Genomic DNA, 19,730 nt, shown 5'->3' with positions numbered 1-19,730 from the left:
CCTGTTACTGTTCACAGCGGCGGTTTTTGGGCCGCCGCCGCCGCATCCGGCCACCGCTCGGGGTGGCACCGGTCCCAAAAGAACCGTGCCATCTTCCTATTTCCATCCCGACCAATCTCAGCCACTGGAACCACCTGTGCTCGCTGGAAAATGCAAAATCCGACCGGTTTTAACCCAAAATTCAAGGAGCTCGATCTCCCTCCTCCGGCCACCAAATCCGACGAGCAAGGTATGGTTTCTCACCTACTTTTCATGCTCTAGCTGCCTGTTGGCTGGGTTTTGATCGATTCGACCTCTAGATCACTCGATTTTCGAATTGAAAATCGGCCGAACTTCGGCCACCGTGATCGGCCATTTTCGGCCACTTTTTGGGGTAGGTGAACAAAAGTGGCTCCAAATAGGGTGTTATACCTAGGGTAGGAATTTGGAGCCGTGGTTTTGAGATTTTCAGGCGAAGCGTTATCGCTTTGGGCACCCACGCGCTGCCGGCGCGTGTGGCGGCGCGTGGGCACTGTAGAAAAGTAGCACTGTGTTCCGATGAGATCCTTAGGTTGTCACGAGTGCGTAGGATTTCGCGGATCTCAATTCGGACGTCGTTTGACTATCGAACGGATAATCGCATATTGTGCATTATCCGGGTTCGATAGGTTGGGACCTTTGGATGGTCCCAAATTTAATATATGTTAATCTAGGTAATTCTAGGATCGTGTAGGAATTCACGGATTGTGAATCGGAGCCCCGGATGTTGCGAATAGTAATTTTACAGTTTATATTTTATATTAATTGTCAGATCGTGCGATCGTGAGAAATCCGACCGTCCTATCTGAACCAAACTTGCAGGACAAGTGTCCTATACCTGGTATAACCTATAGGGACTTTCGAATCGGAAATTGGAGGTCGTGGGTTCTGCATGTTCGTTTGACCAGGGTTAGAGTAGTTTGACTATTGGTTGACCGTGAGTCTCCCGGAGTAATCTCACCCTTCCAGAGGGGATTATCGGGAGCTAGACTATTGTGGAGGGTTACACAATATTAGAATTATTTATATAATTATATATGGTTGTACAAGGGTACAAAAGAGTCTAGACTGTTAGTTTGGAGTGCTACACGCACTACCTTAGGTACCTTCCCGGATTTTGGATTCACTACAAGCACCACCAAGTGAAAGTTAGGTCCCACGTGGCGTAGGTTATCCCGCGTTGGGACAGGCCCCATACGTGGCGTTGGTTGTACCGGCGTATGGGGAAATATGTAATATGATGTTCAGGTCTCACGTGGTGTAGGTTATCCGGCGTTGAGACATGCCCCATACGTGTCGTTGGTTGTACCGGCGTATGGGGAGATATTGTGATATTGTGTTGAGGTTGCACGTGGCGTAGGTTATCCGGCGTGTCGACAGGCCCCATACGTGGCGTTGGTTGTACCGGCGTATGGGGAGATTATATGAAATACAGAGAAATGAAATAAGGTATCGCCCCCAAGTATGGAATTGAGTTTTAAGGAAGAACTACGTGTTGCTTGATCCCTCAAGGAGGGTACGTAGGCAGCCTAAGGTTATTAGGTGCAGCCGCAGACTAAATGTTAGTCATAGTTGGTATTTGAATTGTTTGGTAGTTGGTTGAGAATTATTGGAAGGCCGAAGGCCATTTATGAGAATTTGCATGAAATTATATTGTGCATGCTGCCAGTTGTGGATATTAAATGCGTTTTTATGCAGGTTGAAATTTTAGGAATGTCCAATTTTTAGGGGAGACTCTGCCGAAATTTCTGCAGGAAGTCTCGGTCTTTAGTAAGTGGGCCTGGCATCGGGATGATATCGGGAATTCCAAAGGGTTCGCCTCGGGTTTATGGAAAATTCGGGGCGGGTCCTTTCAAGTTTCCTTTAATTTTTAATTTACTCTTTTAAAAAATTTGTTATTATTATTATTTTATTTATTTATGTGATTTTAATTAATTTAAACAATAGAGAATTTTATTATTATTAATATTTAGTTCAGTCTCACAAAAATAAAAGCCATGTGGCTAGTGAGATTCAAATTTTTAAAAATTTTCTAATTAATTATATATTTCTATTTTAATTCATAGAGAGATTTTTACTCCTCAATTTAACAATAAAATTGATAGACTTTAACAGCATGACCATCTTGATACCAAAAAAAAAAAAAAAGCGTTGAAGGACGGTTCAAATGAAAATTTTAGTTGGTAGACCAAAATGATACTGTAACAATAGTTAGAAGAGCATTGAGATTAATAACCCTTTTAGAGGAGGATACTCACCTAAAAATATAGTTTTATCCCTCGATTTCACGGAATAATACACAAACTTTGACGGATGGACCATCTTGGTACAAAATAAAAGATTTAAGGACGTTTCAAATGAAATTTTTAGTTGATGAATCAAAATGATACTTAAACAATAATTAGAGAACCATTTAAATCATTAACTCTAATAAATATAATGTTATTTGATTTCCGCCTTAATTTTTGCTCTCATCATTGCATTAAAATTTAGGCTGTGAGACTAGGAATTTAAACCACACATTGGAAGACAATTCAACACGACAGAGAGTCAATCAAAGTCTGTAAAAGCTGCTATGCAGGTACCATTTGGTCTTCCAATATAAGAAAGAAAAATGATTTGGCTGTATACTGAATCTTTCTTCTGTTTAGTCAATCCACCTTTCTCATAATAAAACAACAAAAACGTTGCAAAGATTGTTTAATATTACAACTTAATTACATAAATTTTTTATCTAGTCAAAATTAATGCGTAAGCAATGACCGTGTCCTGTATTGACAGTATTGGCTTTTAGCACCCCTGCAGCTGTGAGAGTGAATCAATCATCCGACCACCTCATCCCTACATAAGTTCTTGGTCTTCCCAGAAGCACTTGACCTTATTGTCTGCTAAACGTTAAAATTTGAAAGCCGCCCCCTCCTCCTAATACTAGTAGTAAGTAATTATACAGAGAAAACAAAAAACATTTACTCCCCTTCATATTTAAAAAGCCGAACTCTCTGATTAATTGTTCTGTGCTCTCTCTGGCCATTGCTGCCCAACCAATTATAAACAAGTGCCGCAAGGAGTTGCAGAATGGCAAGCAACAGTGCACTAGTGGAGGCGGAGGTTCCTTTGTTGGATGATATAGCTTCAACCGTCCGATCAAAACATGAACACAGTGATGATGAAGATCAAGGCACTCTTGCAAGGAGATCTTGGATTGAGTCAAAGAAGTTGTGGCACATAGTTGGTCCAGCAATCTTTAGCCGTGTTGCGTCTTATTCCATGCTGGTTATAACTCAAGCCTTTGCTGGTCATCTTGGTGACCTTGAGCTTGCTGCAATCTCCATTGCCAATAATGTCATAGTTGGTTTTGATTTTGGTCTCTTGGTACTTTACTCTATCCCTTCTGCTATTATATTTTGGAGAGTGAATGTTTTCCTACTAAATATGTCGCATGTTATGTTATTAGATTGTCGAATGTTCGAATCTCTTATGTAGCTTTTTTGTTCTAAGTTATGTTCTCTACTTTGTGTTGCCAGTTGGGGATGGCAAGTGCTTTAGAAACACTATGTGGGCAAGCTTATGGGGCCAAGAGGTACTATATGCTTGGAGTTTACATGCAAAGATCATGGATCGTTTTGTTCTTGTGCTGTATTCTGCTTTTGCCAATTTATCTGTTTGCCTCTCCATTTCTAAAGCTTTTGGGGCAACCCACAGAAGTAGCAGAGCTATCTGGGATTGTGGCCATGAGCATGATTCCACTTCACTTCAGCTTTGCTTTTCAGTTCCCATTGCAGAGGTTCTTACAGAGCCAGCTGAAGACAGGCGTGATTGCTTGGGTGTCTCTGCTTGCTCTTGCAGTGCATGTGTTTGTGAGCTGGTTTTTTGTGTATAGGCTTCACTTTGGTGTGATTGGTACTGCAATTACCATAAACTTTTCTTGGTGGGTTTTGGTGTTTGGGCTTCTGGGTTACACTGTTTGTGGTGGTTGCCCCTTGACTTGGGCTGGTTTCTCCATGGAAGCTTTTTCTGGTCTCTGGGAATTTACCAAACTTTCTGCTGCTTCTGGTGTTATGCTCTGGTACTCTCTCTCTCTCTCTCTCTCTCTCTCTCTCTCTTCCATTCTCCATGTTGGTTAATTAGTGACATTAATCTAACAATTAATTATGTCTATTTGTTGTTGAAATTACAGCCTGGAGAGTTGGTACTACAGAATACTGATCTTGATGACTGGGAATCTACAGAATGCAGAGATAGCTGTGGATGCTTTGTCTATATGGTAATAACAGTACATTAAAATTTCTTTTTTCCCATTTCCCTTGGTCGAAAACAATAATGCACCTATCAGTTCTCTAGATGCGACTAACATCTACGTGTACAAATAAACTCTGCACATTATTGAAATAGAATTAAGTGTCCTACGTGCCAAAAGAAATAAAGACTGATTTGTCTTTTTTTGCTTGGCAGCATGACGATCAATGGCTGGGAGATGATGATTCCTCTGGCTTTTTTCGCAGGAACTGGGTAAAACCTCTTCACTACCTTTACATTTCTATGTCGTTTTCTTCTATATTCTTATGGTTCTTACTGGTGGATCCCAAACAGACCAATTGTGTCCTACCAAAGTCCCAAATAGTATCTCTCTCATGATCTCAGAAAACTTTTTTTTTTTTTTTTTTTTAAATTTTAAATTTTTTATAAAAATAAAATGATCAAAGTATGGAAAGTAGCACTGAATATTAGGAATATAATTATATTTGCTTTTCTGATGTTTATACAAAAAGAATTTTCTCTCAGATAAAACTCACTAACACTCAAATTTCACATTCTCTCTTCTTTCATCTCACTCTTCCTTTCTTCTCTTCCTTTCTTTGATCTCTTCTCCATTGGTGTATTTTGTTAAGCAACGGGAAGCCTATTTATAGGCAAATTGGATGGCTTCCAACATCATCATTAAGCTTTTTGAATATATTATTTTCTTCTTTTCTTTATATGGGCTTCACCACTTTCTTTACAACATTTTTGAACTTTCCCAGATTAATGTTATCTAATTTTCATCGGAATATGCATGTGAACTCATTTTTGGATGCAAAACTTTGGTTTAAATTAAAAAATAAAAAAGGGATTTCTCACACACACGTATATACATATTATCACGGTACGATAGGGAAACCTAGACCCGATGACTCCTCTCTTATTTTTATATATATAAAAAGACAAGAAAACATTATTATTAATGATAATCGTTAAGAGGACCACGAGTAGGATTGGCTTTGAGGTCACAATTTCATATCAGAAGCTAATCATGTGAAGAGCGTTTGGACCAATTTGGTCCATAAATTAATGTGAGGCCTTCTCTTATTATAGCCATCCAAGAGTTAAAGAGCGTAACGCCTCATATGAACTAAGACGTGACAGGACAAATATATAGAACAAAACGTATATCTGTCAGATTGTAAGATTGTCTTTATGTATATAATATACCTACCCAGTAGGTAAATTCAATTTTGCTTCCATTAATTAGCTTTATCTGTCAGATTGTCAAACATACACAGACCTCAATTTTTTCTCTGGTGCCTATTCGAATTTTATTCCGAGCCTCAAATTCTTTGTTGATCATGTACTTCCACCGCATGCTCGCAAATCGTACGCTATTTTATCCTTTTTTTCTTTGTTCTGCTTTATATGATAGGCCACATGAAATAGCTTTGCTCCTTATGTTGGTTTGGGGTATGTTTCGGATTACTTCTGAAAGGGTTAAAAATTCTTTTGATAGTATTTAGTAGAAAAAATTAGAAATGCTTTTTAAAAGTACTTTATGGAGAAACACTTGTACGTGCTTCTTCAAAAAACACTTGAATTTCTTAAAATATAATAAAAACATTTTTAAAAAATACATATAAATATATATATATTTAAAAAAAACAGTCTCAAACGAGCTCTTAATTCTAAAATTAAGTTGTTTAGAATTTATAGAATTTACTAAAAATATAATTAAATTTGGTGACTGCTAGTCCAATTAATCAATATAAAGATACGTCAAAAGACGTCCTTTCTTTTATTAAAAAATTGGTCAACTTTTGTTGAATGTCTGGCTGTTTGCTCCACTTTTGTTTAAGGCGAGCAAGCACGTGAAGCTTAGTCGCATAAACAAAAGATTATATTGGCCAAAGTCCTGCTATGATGCATTGACGAATATATAGTGTGACGTGTATATTTTTGGCCTATAAAATTAGTTTTCAAAGTTTAATTCTGAAGTTATTCTTCCGTATGCATCTGTATGTCTATTTCTCTTTTCGTGTTAAAATTACTTAACTTTTGAGAATTAAATTAAGATCTCTTTTCATCTTTTAAAAATTATAGAGTACTAGAATAATTTTACTTGGTGGGTAGCTGCTCATGATGATCATCTATGTGCTGTGTTTGTCTTTTATTATTCTTTAGGATTTTTCTGCGGGCTCTTCCCCATGGATAAGTATTATCATTGGAGTCCCAACAATTGCAATTTCAGACGCAGTCTATGATATGTTTGTGATGTGTGATCCTGTCTTTTTCTTCCTCTATTTATTTTTGTTCTTCTTTCTAGTTCAACATTATCACGTCTAGCAATTTTAAGAACCAATCCAAGATAGTGACCATTGAGCTTGGATGAATATTGAACGAAAATTGGTTTTGTAATTAAAATTGGTAAAAGCTTAATTTCTGTTGTAATTAAAATTGGTAAGTGCACATACGTGAGTTAGACTAGTTGGGCAGGATAGTGAGTCTCTTACACCAAAGTTCGAATATCCTCTTTGTAAATTAAATTAGTTAAAAGTAGTTTAGACTATCGTTTATATAATAAAAAAGGTAAATGTTTATTATTCCCAACTACAATTTTTGTTGCTAGTTAATGCTTTGTGATGGAAATCAACAGAGTGAGGGTTGCAAATGAGCTTGGAGCTGGGAGTGGGAAGAGAGCCAAGTTTGCCACCAAAGTGGCAGTTGTTACATCAATTATAATTGGCCTCTTCTTCTGGCTCCTGATCATGATGTTCCACAAAGAGGTCGGCTATATATTTACAACTAGTGAAGCTGTACTTACTGAAGTCAGCAGCCTCTCCCTCCTATTAGCCTTCACAATTCTCCTCAACAGTGTTCAACCAGTTCTCTCTGGTAATGTCAATGTTCCCTTATCCAATTACCTTTCAGAATCAAATTTCTTTTATTTTTTCGCTTTCAATTTTTTCAAATGGATATTTTCTGACAGATTTATTTGGTTTTTTCCGTTAACAGGAGTAGCTGTGGGGTCCGGTTGGCAATCTTATGTGGCATACATAAACTTGGGTTGCTATTATCTCATTGGGGTTCCTCTTGGGTTTTTAATGGGATGGGCTTTCCATCAAGGAGTTATGGTACGTATTATATTGTCTCATTGGGGTTCTTCTTAATTGGGTTTACATCTGTCAATTTCATTGAACTTTTTCTGTTCTTATTGCATGGAATTTGTTTTGGCATGCATAATTCCATTGTGGACTGACATTTGGTGATAAAATGAACACGATTAGGGAATTTGGGCTGGAATGATCTTTGGAGGGACAGCAGTCCAAACCTTGATATTGGCCATTATCACCATTCGATGCGACTGGGAAAAAGAGGTAGAGCCTATGGAATTCAAATCATTACTTACTTTTTGTTAATTGTGCTTTTATACTTGTGTATACAAAATTGATCATTATATTTCTATGTTGGGCTAATTTTGCAGGCAGAGAAAGCAACCATGCACATATTGAAGTGGACAGACAAAAAATAGCAAAAACATTTATATTCACAAGAAAAATGCTAGGCCAACCTCTATTAAGGAGGTGATACACAATGTGGTATATAAATGTGGCATGCTTAGTATTTCCCTTATGAATATAATGTAGGGATTTCAACTCATATTTTATAACTAAATTGTCTCAGCAGAATGTTAACAAGACAAATATTAAGATTGTATGGAAAGAAAGAAGAGAAAGAGAAATTCTTTTCTGCAACAGCTATATTCGAAATACTATTTGTCATTCTTGTTGATTAATCCCCTGACATATCTTCAAAGAAGCAAATGACCATTGTACTACGTTATGTGGATAAAGGTCATGTAATTGAACGCTTTGTAGGTATTGTGTATGTTACAAATATATACTAAATCTTCCTCACTCAAGTTAGTCGTGGATGATTTCTTTTTAAGACATGAATTAAGCATCTCTAGGTTGAGAGGGCACGGTTATGATGGGGCAAGTACTATGCAAAGTGAGTCTAATGGTCTTAAAACACTCATTCTAAATGAGAATGAATATGTTTTTATTTTATTTTAATTGCTTTGTTCATCAACTTCAGGTAGCTTTGGCAGTTGTTACAAAGAAACATTAAAAAATTACTGATATATTTACCATGGTTTCTAATGTGATGAATGTTGTGAGTGCATCAGGTAAGCATCATGATATGAGAGAAAAAAAAAAGATCAGGTTCATCCTTTAGTATATTTGGTTCTCACACTAGCACTAGTCCTACTTGTTGCAACTGCAAATGTAGCGGGAGTATTTTCTGCTATGTTGCATATATTGAGAAAGACATTTTTAATAGTATAGATGGCGAGGCTATTATGCAATGATTTCAAAATATATGAAAACTCGTCGAGAACAACTGTATGCTATCTCTATTAGCTAGAACTTCTATAAAAGGAAAATTCTTGGTTCTCCAGTGTGCCCAATTGGTGGATGGGAGGTGGAAATTGTCGAGCACCTATTGCTCTTATGCTCGTGGACTAATGTTGTGTGGTTTGGTGCTCCTTCGAGCTATAAAGTTGATATGCGGGGCTTTTCTTCTGTAGACAGATAGCTCATGGGAGTTATTAATCTTCAGGGCATTAGCAAGCGAGACTCAACTTCTGCTTATAAGTATTAGCTTCATATGCTGGGAAATATGGAAGACTCGGTGCAATTTTATCTTCAAAGGCAGCCAAATTGATCCCGTCTCACTATTAATCGAGCAATGCAGACCTGCATGGAATATTTAGATGCTAAGGCTAGACCGCATGTGCCTTTTGGGGCAGCCCAGCCTCAGCTGATCAAATTAGGACTGCTCAAATTTGGAGACCTCCAATGCCAAATTTTGTGAAATTATGGCGCGTGGAAAAATGATTCTCATTTTGCAGGGCTAGGGGTGATTGCAACAGAAGAATTGGGATCCTTTTGTGGCGGATTAGCATCCCCTTACCAATGCAACTCGGCTCTGGTGGCCGAGGAGGCTGCTACCTCTGTGCAATCAAATTCGCTTTAAACAAAATTTCATTGATATTGTTCTCGAGACGAATTCAAAGATCCTTGTGGATGGTATAAGTGGAGTTCAAAAAGCTTTCTACTGACTTTAGATCGGGCCTTTGGAGCCAAGGGAATTGAACCGCACAGCGCACAAGGCTGTAGTGATTGGTATCAGAACGAAGCAACTGGAAAGTTGGGCTGTTAGGCCACCATCGTCTCTAGTGGGTGTTTTGCTGTTGGATGGCCTTCCTTGCCCTCAATAGGGGGCTACTTAATTGTTTTCAGTTTGCTGTATGTGGCTTGGGGTAATATCCTAGGCACTTTGTTTTGAGCTTAGTATAGCGGCTATAGCCTTTGTGTTTGGGAGTGGTCAAAATTCACTCAATCCGCCGAGGAAGGATTTTTAGCCTTTGTGTTTGGGGGTGTACCAAACAGGGCCTTCATGTTATCTCCTCATATTAATTACATATTTTGGGGCCCTCTTTGAGGTGAGGCAGAGTGGCCGCCCTTTTAGCCCTCCCTCAGTAGAAAAACTTTCTTATAACAGGAATAGCACTGTATTACTATTCCCAACCAATAATGCAATTATACATTGAAAAATTTCCCGCATGTCGTTACGCTATTCGTCAAGGATAGCAAAATGTGTTATCCCGTTTTATGAAAGTCACCCTCCTCCCTGAGAATTGGCTCTGCTAATTACATACAACTTCCAAACTAATTTCAACATATTCCTAAAATATATCTTCACAGATTCAAAACAAATTCCAGATTATAGATTTATGCATTCATTCAACTGATACCAAGATATAGCAATTTTGCTATAATGTAATCTAAATAAAATTCACATATTACAAATAAATTTTTTCAAAATTGTGAACAAAATACTATAAAATTAAAATTTAGGAAAATTTGTGCAAATATCGCCCAGACTATTGTGTGTAGGCAGTTAGCACCCACAGAACTTTATTTGACATTATGACACCTAAACTTCAATTTTAGTGTGAATTTGGCACCTCCATCCAATTCCGTTAACTTATCCGTCAGATATTTCTAAGGACACCCATAGAATCTTTTTTAGACACCCCCACTTCATACAATTTTGTCCAAAAATTCCAATTCTATCCCTCTAATTACAAAAGCAAACATTCAAAAGAATTAAAAACAGAAACATCCGAGCAAAGAAAAAAAAAAAAATCACCTTCCTGCAACTTCTATGCCTCAGCCTGCTGTGTAGAGCATAGCAAGAACAAATTTGATCCTTTTTCCATGTCTTTGGACGTACAACACCGAAATCCAAATTACATATTCTTATGACTTAAAAAAGGTTCTTTAAGAAGTTGGGGGTGACTGGTTTGAACATTTGGAGGGGGAGGTTGGGGATGAAATTGCCTTGACTTAACGGAAACATTGACAGCGTTAATCTAGGTGGCAAATTCGCACTAGAAGTGAAGTTTGGGTGTCACTGTCAGAAATATTTATTTGGGTGGCTATTGCGCACACCCCTAAGAGTGGCTCCAGCGAAGGAGCCCAGCCCGAGGCAAGGGCAGAAAAAAAAAAAAATTCCGCTCCAGCGTGCAGCCCAGGCCCGGGTTTGGTGTGGGACCCACCAACTCGGGCCAGCCCGAAGGCCAAACCAGCCCCAGGTCCAAAACGAGGGTGCTGACGTCAGCGCTGGCGTCACGCTGACGTCAGCTAGCTGGTACGCTGCCACGTGTCGCGCTCAGTGCCTTCCGATCTGCTTCTCCTTTCTAATCCAACGGCTGAGGCTTTTTTGGGTGAAAAAAATATGAAAAAAAATTCTAAAAAATTCTAAAAAATTCTGATATTTTTTTCTATAAATACCTATCAATACCCTTCACTTTCAACACCAATACTCTTACATTTCATTATACTTCTACTAATATTCACTCTTTTTACACAACATTTTCCTCTTTTTCATCTAGCATTTTGAAATTCATCCGAAATTTGAACCCAAATTTATCTGAATTTTGAATTTTGAAATTCATTCGAAATTTGAACCCAAAAATTTATCTGAAATTTGAACTTTGAAATTAATCCGAAATTTGAATCCAAATATCTTATCCGAAAATTTTATCTGATTATGAATAGTCTTGACACGTAGGAATCCGAAAATCTTATCTGAAAATATTACCCAAATTAATTATTTTCATTAAAAAATAGGAGGAAAAAACAAAAAAGTGAATAGTAATTGCCATGGCTAAGGGCAACGGGTGGAGAAACGATTTACTATTTGCAAGGGCAACCACTATTCACGTGAATAGTGCTTGCCCTAGCTCCACCCTTGCCATGGCTAAGGGCAAATGGGTGGAGTTGCTCTAATAGTCTAATTGGTATTTATGTTTTTTACAATACACGTGGTGTTTATTTATGTTTTTTCCATAGCATAATTGTAAAATTTTGCCGAATAATATAATTGTTTAATTTCTATGCTCACTGCCAGCTTTTGGCACTCATCAATTCAATTTTAATGCACTTTAATGGGTGGGGCCTATTGCACACACCTGCCCTCTAGTATCTATCTAGATCTAGTTGCTCATTGCTAGCTGGAAATAAAGTTGTAGTTGTAGATTTTTAGCATATTCAGTTATGCATTTCTAAATATTCATCTCATCCTCCCAACTTCTGATACTCAAATATTTTTTTTAATTTAATGAACTGATTCTCTTAATTTGAAGCAATAGGATATACCGAGGTCTAAAATATTGATGATTTTAGAAATATCGGTGGTCTGAAAATACGAAAATTTTGATGAAAATATTCGAAAAATATTAATATCGATAAAAATTGAATAAAAACCACGAAAATTGTAAGAAAAACTTGTAAATTTTTCTTCAAACTTTGGAGGATGTTTATTTAGTCAATTATCTATTATTTTATCATAAAAAAAAATGGAAGGAAATGTATTGAATGATGAATTTAACTGATTTAAGTTGATTATATAGCGAGCTGACAAACACTGCGAGTGTATAAAATATGTAGTAATTAATAAAAAAAAGATTAAACACACCATAATCATTTATTTATAATAATTTACTATAATATTTTATATTTTATACATTGCAGTGTGTAAAACTAGAAATAAAAGTAAAGAAAGTTACCCCAATTCTTTGTTGATTCAAGCCTCCATTGATTGCAATTTCCAAGTACCTATTAGGACGTGTAATTTCATCTACAGCTGCAAATACAAACAATATAGCTATTCAAATCAAATCAAAAGAGTTTCATTGCAAAACAAACCATAAAATCAGCAACAAGGATGGTCATAAAGCAAGCTCCTTTATAATGCTCCAAAGTAAAATGACATGGGTCATATACAACACTTGAAAAGAGTAAGGTGTCGTCTAAACCCACCAATAACAACTACATATTAGTTTGTTGACATTCAACTACTAAAGCAGCCACTCAATTGATAGGTTCTATAAAATAAACATATCAAATGATATAACGGAAACTAAATACACTTTTTCAAAACGAATAAGAAACAAAGGTGAAACTACATACACTCCTCACCAAATTTCCTATGTATATATATTGTTTATTAGAAACAAATTGGTGAGGTTGAAGTTCAAGAAAAGAGCAAAATTTCAATTGTAATTAAATAGAAACTACAATGCAGTTTGTGCAAAACTACAATGCAGAACCTGTATAAAATTTCACCAAACTAAAGCTTAAATGGTATTGCAAAATGGTACTTCAAATATTATATGACAGTGATGGCATCAACCATTTCGAAATCAAAACAAATGCATAATAAGTGAGCTTTGTAATTAGAAGTTATAGCTAAATTAGATCATTGCGTAACATACATACATACATATATTTGATCACAAACTCTTACATACCAGAAAAACTTATTAATAATAGGTAAGCGAACTCTCACAGACAAATCTAATGTAAGTAATTGAAGTTGCAAGCTTAAATCAATATATAACTTAAATATTACCACATGTGGTGATGCTGCAAGCATAAATTGATAAACCATTTGTCATTGATATGTTGCATAAATTGATAAATTATCTGTCAATGACTTATTAACCATCAGTCGTATGCAAGCTTAAATCAATGACTTATTAACCATCTGTCGTATGGCATGTTAGAGTTTATCAAGTTATTCTTGCAACATATCAAATTAATGTAATTTCAAGCATAGACATAACAGAATGCTAAATGAATTTAATAGCAGCATCACCAATCAAATCATCATAGAAAACATCTAATTCAGAAAACTTACCCTAATTCAAGCCCCAATTTCCGAAATCTTATACTAAAATACAACAATTGAGACCAAGAAACAAATCGTTATTAGGGTTCAGATAGGGTTTTAACGTACCATAATGAGATCAAATATGGTTGACTGGTCATTGCGCTCGGTTCTGATCTTGAACTCATCAAGATAGCTATCGTAATTGCCCCTCATCTTGAGCTAAAAGACCTTGGAGTCGTCGGGGAAGGCTGAAGGGATGAGCCACCAGTCGAACAACTTTAGAATTCCATCGGTCTCTCGATCTCAAATCGGTGGTCGCACATCATGGCGACGTAGTCGTTATTGCTGCGCCAGGAGAGAGAGAGAGAGAGAGAGAGAGAGAGAGAGAGAGAGAGAGAGAGAGAGAGAGAGGTGGCAGGGGGTGGTCAGGGGTGAGGGCGGAAGAGAAGGGAGGGGGAGGGGGAGTTCTAATGTTTTAAGTGCTAAAGAATACACGAGTACCACATTGAAAACTTAATAAAATAGAAAATCTCATATAATAAATTGTTCCACTCCTAATAACATTGAGACCTTTTATATAAAACCTCATAATTGCTAAACAGATGGTTAAATTGAGGACAATATTGATATTGCTAGTGGTGGGTTAAAGTTCCGTCCCTCTGAAATCTTAACATTAAGGTCTCTCTCTCTTTACCAGCAACATGTGCGAATTTTTAGGGTTTCTATTCTCTCCTCTCCCAACATCAATTATTGTGATCATGACCATCTTTATCTAAATGACGTTTGTTTTTGCTTCTTTTTCAGAAATTAAGATATTTGTTCTTGTATTCTAACTCGTGGCTCGCTTTCTCCCCCGCCCCGTTCCCACGTGCCTTGACTGACCCAACCTCCCTCAAAATCAAAAGCAACCACCCAGACCATCATCGTCCCCAACACAGCCACATCCCAACCGAGACCCACCCCAAGGCCCTGCACAAAATAGATGATATCATATGTTAATGGCAAAAGCCGAGCAGCTCCTACGTAACAACGTTTAACGGAACCCATGACTTGTTTTCTTTTCTTTTCTTATGATTTCTTAATATTTTGAGGGAACACCAGAATATTGCAAATTTACAAGGACGTCGTTGAGTATTTACAAGGGCTTACAAACGTACGAGGCAAGGAGCCATTAAAAATAATAATAAGAAGAAGAAGAAAAAGAAAAAAGAAATTTATAATTCAATTAATTGTGTAATTTCATCGAGCACACGACTGAATAGTAGACAAATGAAAGGCATCCACGGCCAATCTCCCCGACGAGAACCGGACCCAGTCAGATGGCCTCAGAACTCGGTCACCAAACCGAGCCGACTCACTGTAACTCTCTTTCTCCACTCTCATCGTCGCCATTAACTTATTATTGCTCTCTTTCTCCTTCCCAACCTTAGTCTTCATCTCTCTTATCAAACCCCAAAATCCCTCAACCAAATCATTCTTTACATTCGGCACCGCCAAAAGCCTCCCTTCGCAATCCTCCGACCGCTTCAACGCGCCCAGCAACTCGACCGAGTCGCCGAAACTCAGACAGTTGAGCCGCTCGTCAAACTCGTTAACTCGGACCGAAATTTCGTTCATTGCAGAAATCTGATCCTCGCCCACCAAACCCAGAACCTCAATCACCAACCTGTTCCCGCCCAAACCCAAGGACTCGGGCCGTTTGCAAATCCCCTCAAGCAGACTCACTAGAGACTCGGTCTCTCGGACCAAATTGCCATTCAAAAGCGCCGAGACTCGCTCCTCTTCTTTGTCTTTCTCCACGATGCAGGAATTCGAGCCGACGAAGAAACCCAGAAGCCGAGATGTTAAGAGGAGGTTTTCGATGTACTGAGCGTACCATCGGACCCAGGAGGAGAGCTCCCAGGCTACAGGGGTAGAATCGTCTCTGAAATTGGAGAGATTGAGGTAGTTTCTGCCTCCGCCGGCGGGGTACACGGAGAGCTGGTCCTGGAGGATGAAGGAGCCGTACTTGATGACGTGGTGGACGGCGAGGAGGCACTTGAGGGCGACGGCGGAGTCGTGGGTGGTTTGGAGGCGGTCCATGAGGGACTCCACGGCGGAGGAAGCGGTGGCACGTGAGCTGAGGCCAAAGGAGAGCAGCGCAGCGAGGCTTTTGGGGTTTGGGGGCGTGAAAGGGTCATGGGTTGTGGCGCGGAGGAGGGTGAGGTGGAGGGAGGAGGAGGAGGAGAGAGTGTTTGTGTTGAGTTTACAAAGGATTGCTGCCTTGCTTTGGGAGGCCTTGTCTTTGATTGCCCCCATCAGCTCTCTGAGCTTACTTGTGCGTCCCATGCGAGAGAGAGGTTGGAGTATCAAAGACACAACAGACTAACAGAGCCTTATCACATTATATTGTGTAGAATTTTTTATTTCAATTATTATTATTATGTATTTTTAATTATTTCTGAATGGGAATTGATACCCAAAACATTTAAGATTTGGTACACTAAACTATTGGATTGGACATTTACGTGTGTAATAGTAATTGCTTTGATCTATTCAATAATATTGTCACTCTTTTTGCTGTTGAAAATGAAGGTTGGCTCTCTCTCTCTCTCTCTCTCTCTATATATATATATATATATATGGATAGCAACTCTCTCTCTCTCTATATATATATATATATATATATGGATAGCAACTAGTCAAAGTTGGAAGCTGGGTAGGGTGTTGCATCCTTTTCTTTATTTTTAGATTAAAAATATAAAGCATTACTCAAATGTACATCAATACTTTATAATCTATTTGTGGCACAATTTGCATTGAAACATTGACAATGGCTTAATTCAAATATTTAATTATTATTTTAATTCTAGTGGACTGTGACACTGCCCACATTGACAATTTGATAATGAACCTAAAAGCATCAGTTAGCCAATTGTCGGGTTGGTTGAAGAAAATGTACCTAAAAGCACCTATTAGTATTCAATATAGGGATTTCTTCTGATTATTTTTATATAGGGCTACCAATTAATTAAAATTTGAAAGATAACTATATGACTCATGTTGATGCTTAAATTTGGTTGAACAGATAATAATCTTTTCAAGATGGAGGTCGACAATTCTTCCAAATTAACTTGGTATGATCAAGCGAGTTGTCTAGGGATTGCACTTGTAAATATAAATTGAGTAAGAACATGCAATCAAGAGACACAAGAGATTTACGTGGTTCACCCATAATTAGGCTATGTCCATGGGGTGTTAGGTATTTTCACTATTGAATGATGAAGTTACATAGGTACAAAGTGTTTGATCCTCACAACCCATATCCCAATTACACCACAAACTCTCATAATCATGATGAACAAGATAAGATATCGATATCGTAGGGTTGAGTTATTGTCGGAGGAACCACCCTTAAGTTTGAGAGTTGCCTTTATATAATAGCTTGTAGATAATCAAATCCTTGAAGTAGGCCTCCTACTTAGCCTCAAAGTAGAAGTCCATCTCTGAATAGAATTCCAATCCATATGAAGCTTGGCCCTAGGGTAATTTTACCCACAAACAACTCAGTACACAGACATAGGTTTATTTAAGTTGGATAAAGCATATGTGCTCCTCACTCTACACCCGAGTTCGAATTCCCCTTCCTGTAGTTTAGATTAGATTATAATAGAATATCGCTTGTATAAGAAAAAAAACTATATGACTTGTATGCTATATACTTCTTTTTATTTTTATTTTTATTTATAATGTAATTAAAGGAGAAATTATAGAGAAGTGAGAAGTAGAGAAACATAATAGAAATTATTCTCCATAACTATTTATAGGTTTACAAGTAACTAAGACCACAATATAATTTTTTTTCTTTTTGTCAAAGTTAGGAAAATGGAGGAGGGTTTTCTCACACACACATTGTCAAGGTGCAGTGTGGATTCAAACCTAAGATCACTGGTCTGCAAGTTAAGGCCATTTTCCACTAGGTTAGACCCAACAAGAACCCACAATCATTTACCTAAGTTATGAAGATAAACATCACTCATAAATTGTAGGTTGCAAGCATGTACATTAGTGCATATGTTACAATTCTTCAAAGGATAGGTATTGTGGTGGGCATCCATAATCTTTCAATATTTTTCTTTAGTTGTCCACCATGCAATGAGATAGTTGCTTCATTAAAAACATTGATCGAAAAACTTAGTGAAACAAAACCTAAGCGAAGTAGAAAAGTGTACAACATTATCTTGATGATTGATATGGTGATGGATGCGCTTATGTTGCCTTGTTAAGACCGTGCCAAGAAAAATTCGTTAGGACAAAAACCTAGTAAAAGGAAAACGAGTACATCGCACATATTTCGTATGTGCATAAACTTGATGGATGCTCCACCTAATCACATCGAATCATTTGATGACTGCAACACAAATGATGTTAGTATATATATATATATATATATATATTATTCCCTTTTGACTGAGGGATTTCTCAAATAATTTTATTCAATGATATATATAATTTTATTCAATAATATATATATATATATATCGAGAGATTCCTCAAATAAAAATTATTTGAGGGACAGCCTTTAGTGTACCCTACGAATTTTTTTTCAACGATCCAAACTATCTAATTTTTAAGTCTACATTCATAGATCATCCTTGCAAAAAATTAGACAAATCAGAAATCGTTCCGACATCTAATTGTATCATACAAAATCAATGAACACGGTGTTTTAAGAAAGTACTAAAATTTCAATAATTCAATTGAGTGATCAAATGATATCGGATTCAAGTGATTTTTTTTATAAAGATGATTTTTGAATGAGTATCTACAAAATAGATGGTTTGGATTAGTAAAATTAAAAATTAAAAAAAAAACACTATCACCCTGTAATACGCTTCACACTATATCAATAATTATTTTTCATTTGTGATAGTTTATGACCACATAACTCTGGCTATAAGTCTTCTAAATTGCAAGTATCAATATTTGTTTACTGTAATCGAGAGGGAACTATTCGTAAAATTTTACATATTTCGTTTATCTATACTAGCCTCTCTGCACGCGCTTCTGCGCATGCGAGAGGTTTTTTTTTAAAAAAATTTAAATTTATTTTAGAATTAAAAAAGATAATGGATATTTGTGTTCCATAAAAATAGGACCCATTATCTGAATTTTCTTTTAATTTTAATTTTTTTAATACGAAAAATTGTGAATTTACCATATTATCCTCATTTAATTAATAATTTCAATTCTTAATGTTTGCATTAATCAAGGGCATTTTCTGGTATTTTGAATGTTTCACCATTCTCTGCCTTTTGCTTTATATATATAGATTATTGAAACGAAAGTGGAAGTGAAACCTATTTCTTGAATCCCAATAACTCACTCTGGTGAGCAACTGACAAACTTTGGTTTGTATCAGCGAAGGAGGATCAATGGATTCTGGGTTCGTCCTATAAATACCATTATCTGTGTAACTTATACTAAAGAAGTGTGTATCTGAGTACTTTAATAGGCATCCTACCAAAACGTGAGTTTTCTAATTTATATTCTAAGTTTTAGGTTTTAATATTGGGCTATGGTCTCTGCAGGTTCACAACTTTTTAATTTGTATTTGAACCATTAATTAGGAGACAAGGTGAGGATTTCATATTAGTGATGAACTAGATGTAGACTTGGTAATGTTAGTTTAATTTTGCTATGATGTCATTCTTAAGACTTTTTTTTTTTTTTCCTGGGCTCTGGAGTGTTGCTTTGTTTGCCTTTGTTTAGCCCGGATTCTTCTTTCTTATGTGGTTTTTTTGCTTTTGTTGTACTCTTGGTCGTGTGGGATGGGGTGTGTGAGGATTTGTCATCCTCCTGTAGCCCCATTGAATTATGAATATCATCTTTGGAAGCTTGTTATGATTGATTTTTTTTATTCTTCTTGTCAGTATTCTACTAAATGAGTGTGAAGGTTGCCTCTTTTTTGGAGTTTTAATGAAAGCTACCTAACAACCAAACAATAAAAGCCTTTGTTAGTTTCTTTAGTTTCCTTTTAGTCTTTCTAATTTTTTGCTGACCTTGTGCTTTCTCTTACTAACTGACAATTTGGATGTTCACTTGGTGTTGTAATGCAGAAAGAGTGCTGTAATTTTCTATGAATTGCTTGATTTTCATTCATCATGTGTACATCTACATAGGAAGCCTTGTTTTCTCTCTCATGCTTACTATCCTAGGATTGTCTACCCACTAGTAAAAAA

The 19,730-nt window shown here is 36.8% G+C and overlaps 2 protein-coding genes and 1 long non-coding RNA gene across 3 annotated transcripts; 1 reads left to right on the top strand and 2 right to left on the bottom strand.

Annotated features, from left to right (window-relative positions):
• On the top strand, positions 2,857-8,211 carry LOC18772391 (protein DETOXIFICATION 27). Its single transcript, XM_007205049.2, has 8 exons — positions 2,857-3,390; positions 3,543-4,084; positions 4,196-4,282; positions 4,471-4,527; positions 6,920-7,158; positions 7,279-7,397; positions 7,551-7,640; positions 7,748-8,211. Exons 1-8 carry the CDS (start codon positions 3,094-3,096, stop codon positions 7,793-7,795), a joined length of 1,479 nt encoding a protein of 492 aa, XP_007205111.1. The 5' UTR covers positions 2,857-3,093; the 3' UTR covers positions 7,796-8,211.
• Positions 9,858-13,914, bottom strand: LOC109950020. Its single transcript, XR_002272360.1, has 3 exons — positions 13,636-13,914; positions 12,404-12,480; positions 9,858-9,960 (listed from the first exon to the last, which is right to left on the bottom strand). It is a non-coding gene; the product is annotated as an uncharacterized LOC109950020 (long non-coding RNA).
• Positions 14,573-15,929, bottom strand: LOC18775067 (putative clathrin assembly protein At4g40080). The gene has a single exon (XM_007205346.2). The coding sequence runs from the start codon at positions 15,835-15,837 to the stop codon at positions 14,749-14,751; it is 1,089 nt and encodes a 362-aa protein (XP_007205408.1). The 5' UTR covers positions 15,838-15,929; the 3' UTR covers positions 14,573-14,748.

Source organism: Prunus persica, chromosome G6 (genome assembly GCF_000346465.2).
Source record: "Prunus persica cultivar Lovell chromosome G6, Prunus_persica_NCBIv2, whole genome shotgun sequence".
Classification (NCBI taxonomy): Eukaryota; Viridiplantae; Streptophyta; class Magnoliopsida; order Rosales; family Rosaceae; genus Prunus; species Prunus persica.
Note: the sequence above shows the minus strand (reverse complement) of the source record. Positions and strands in the feature narration are given on the sequence as shown.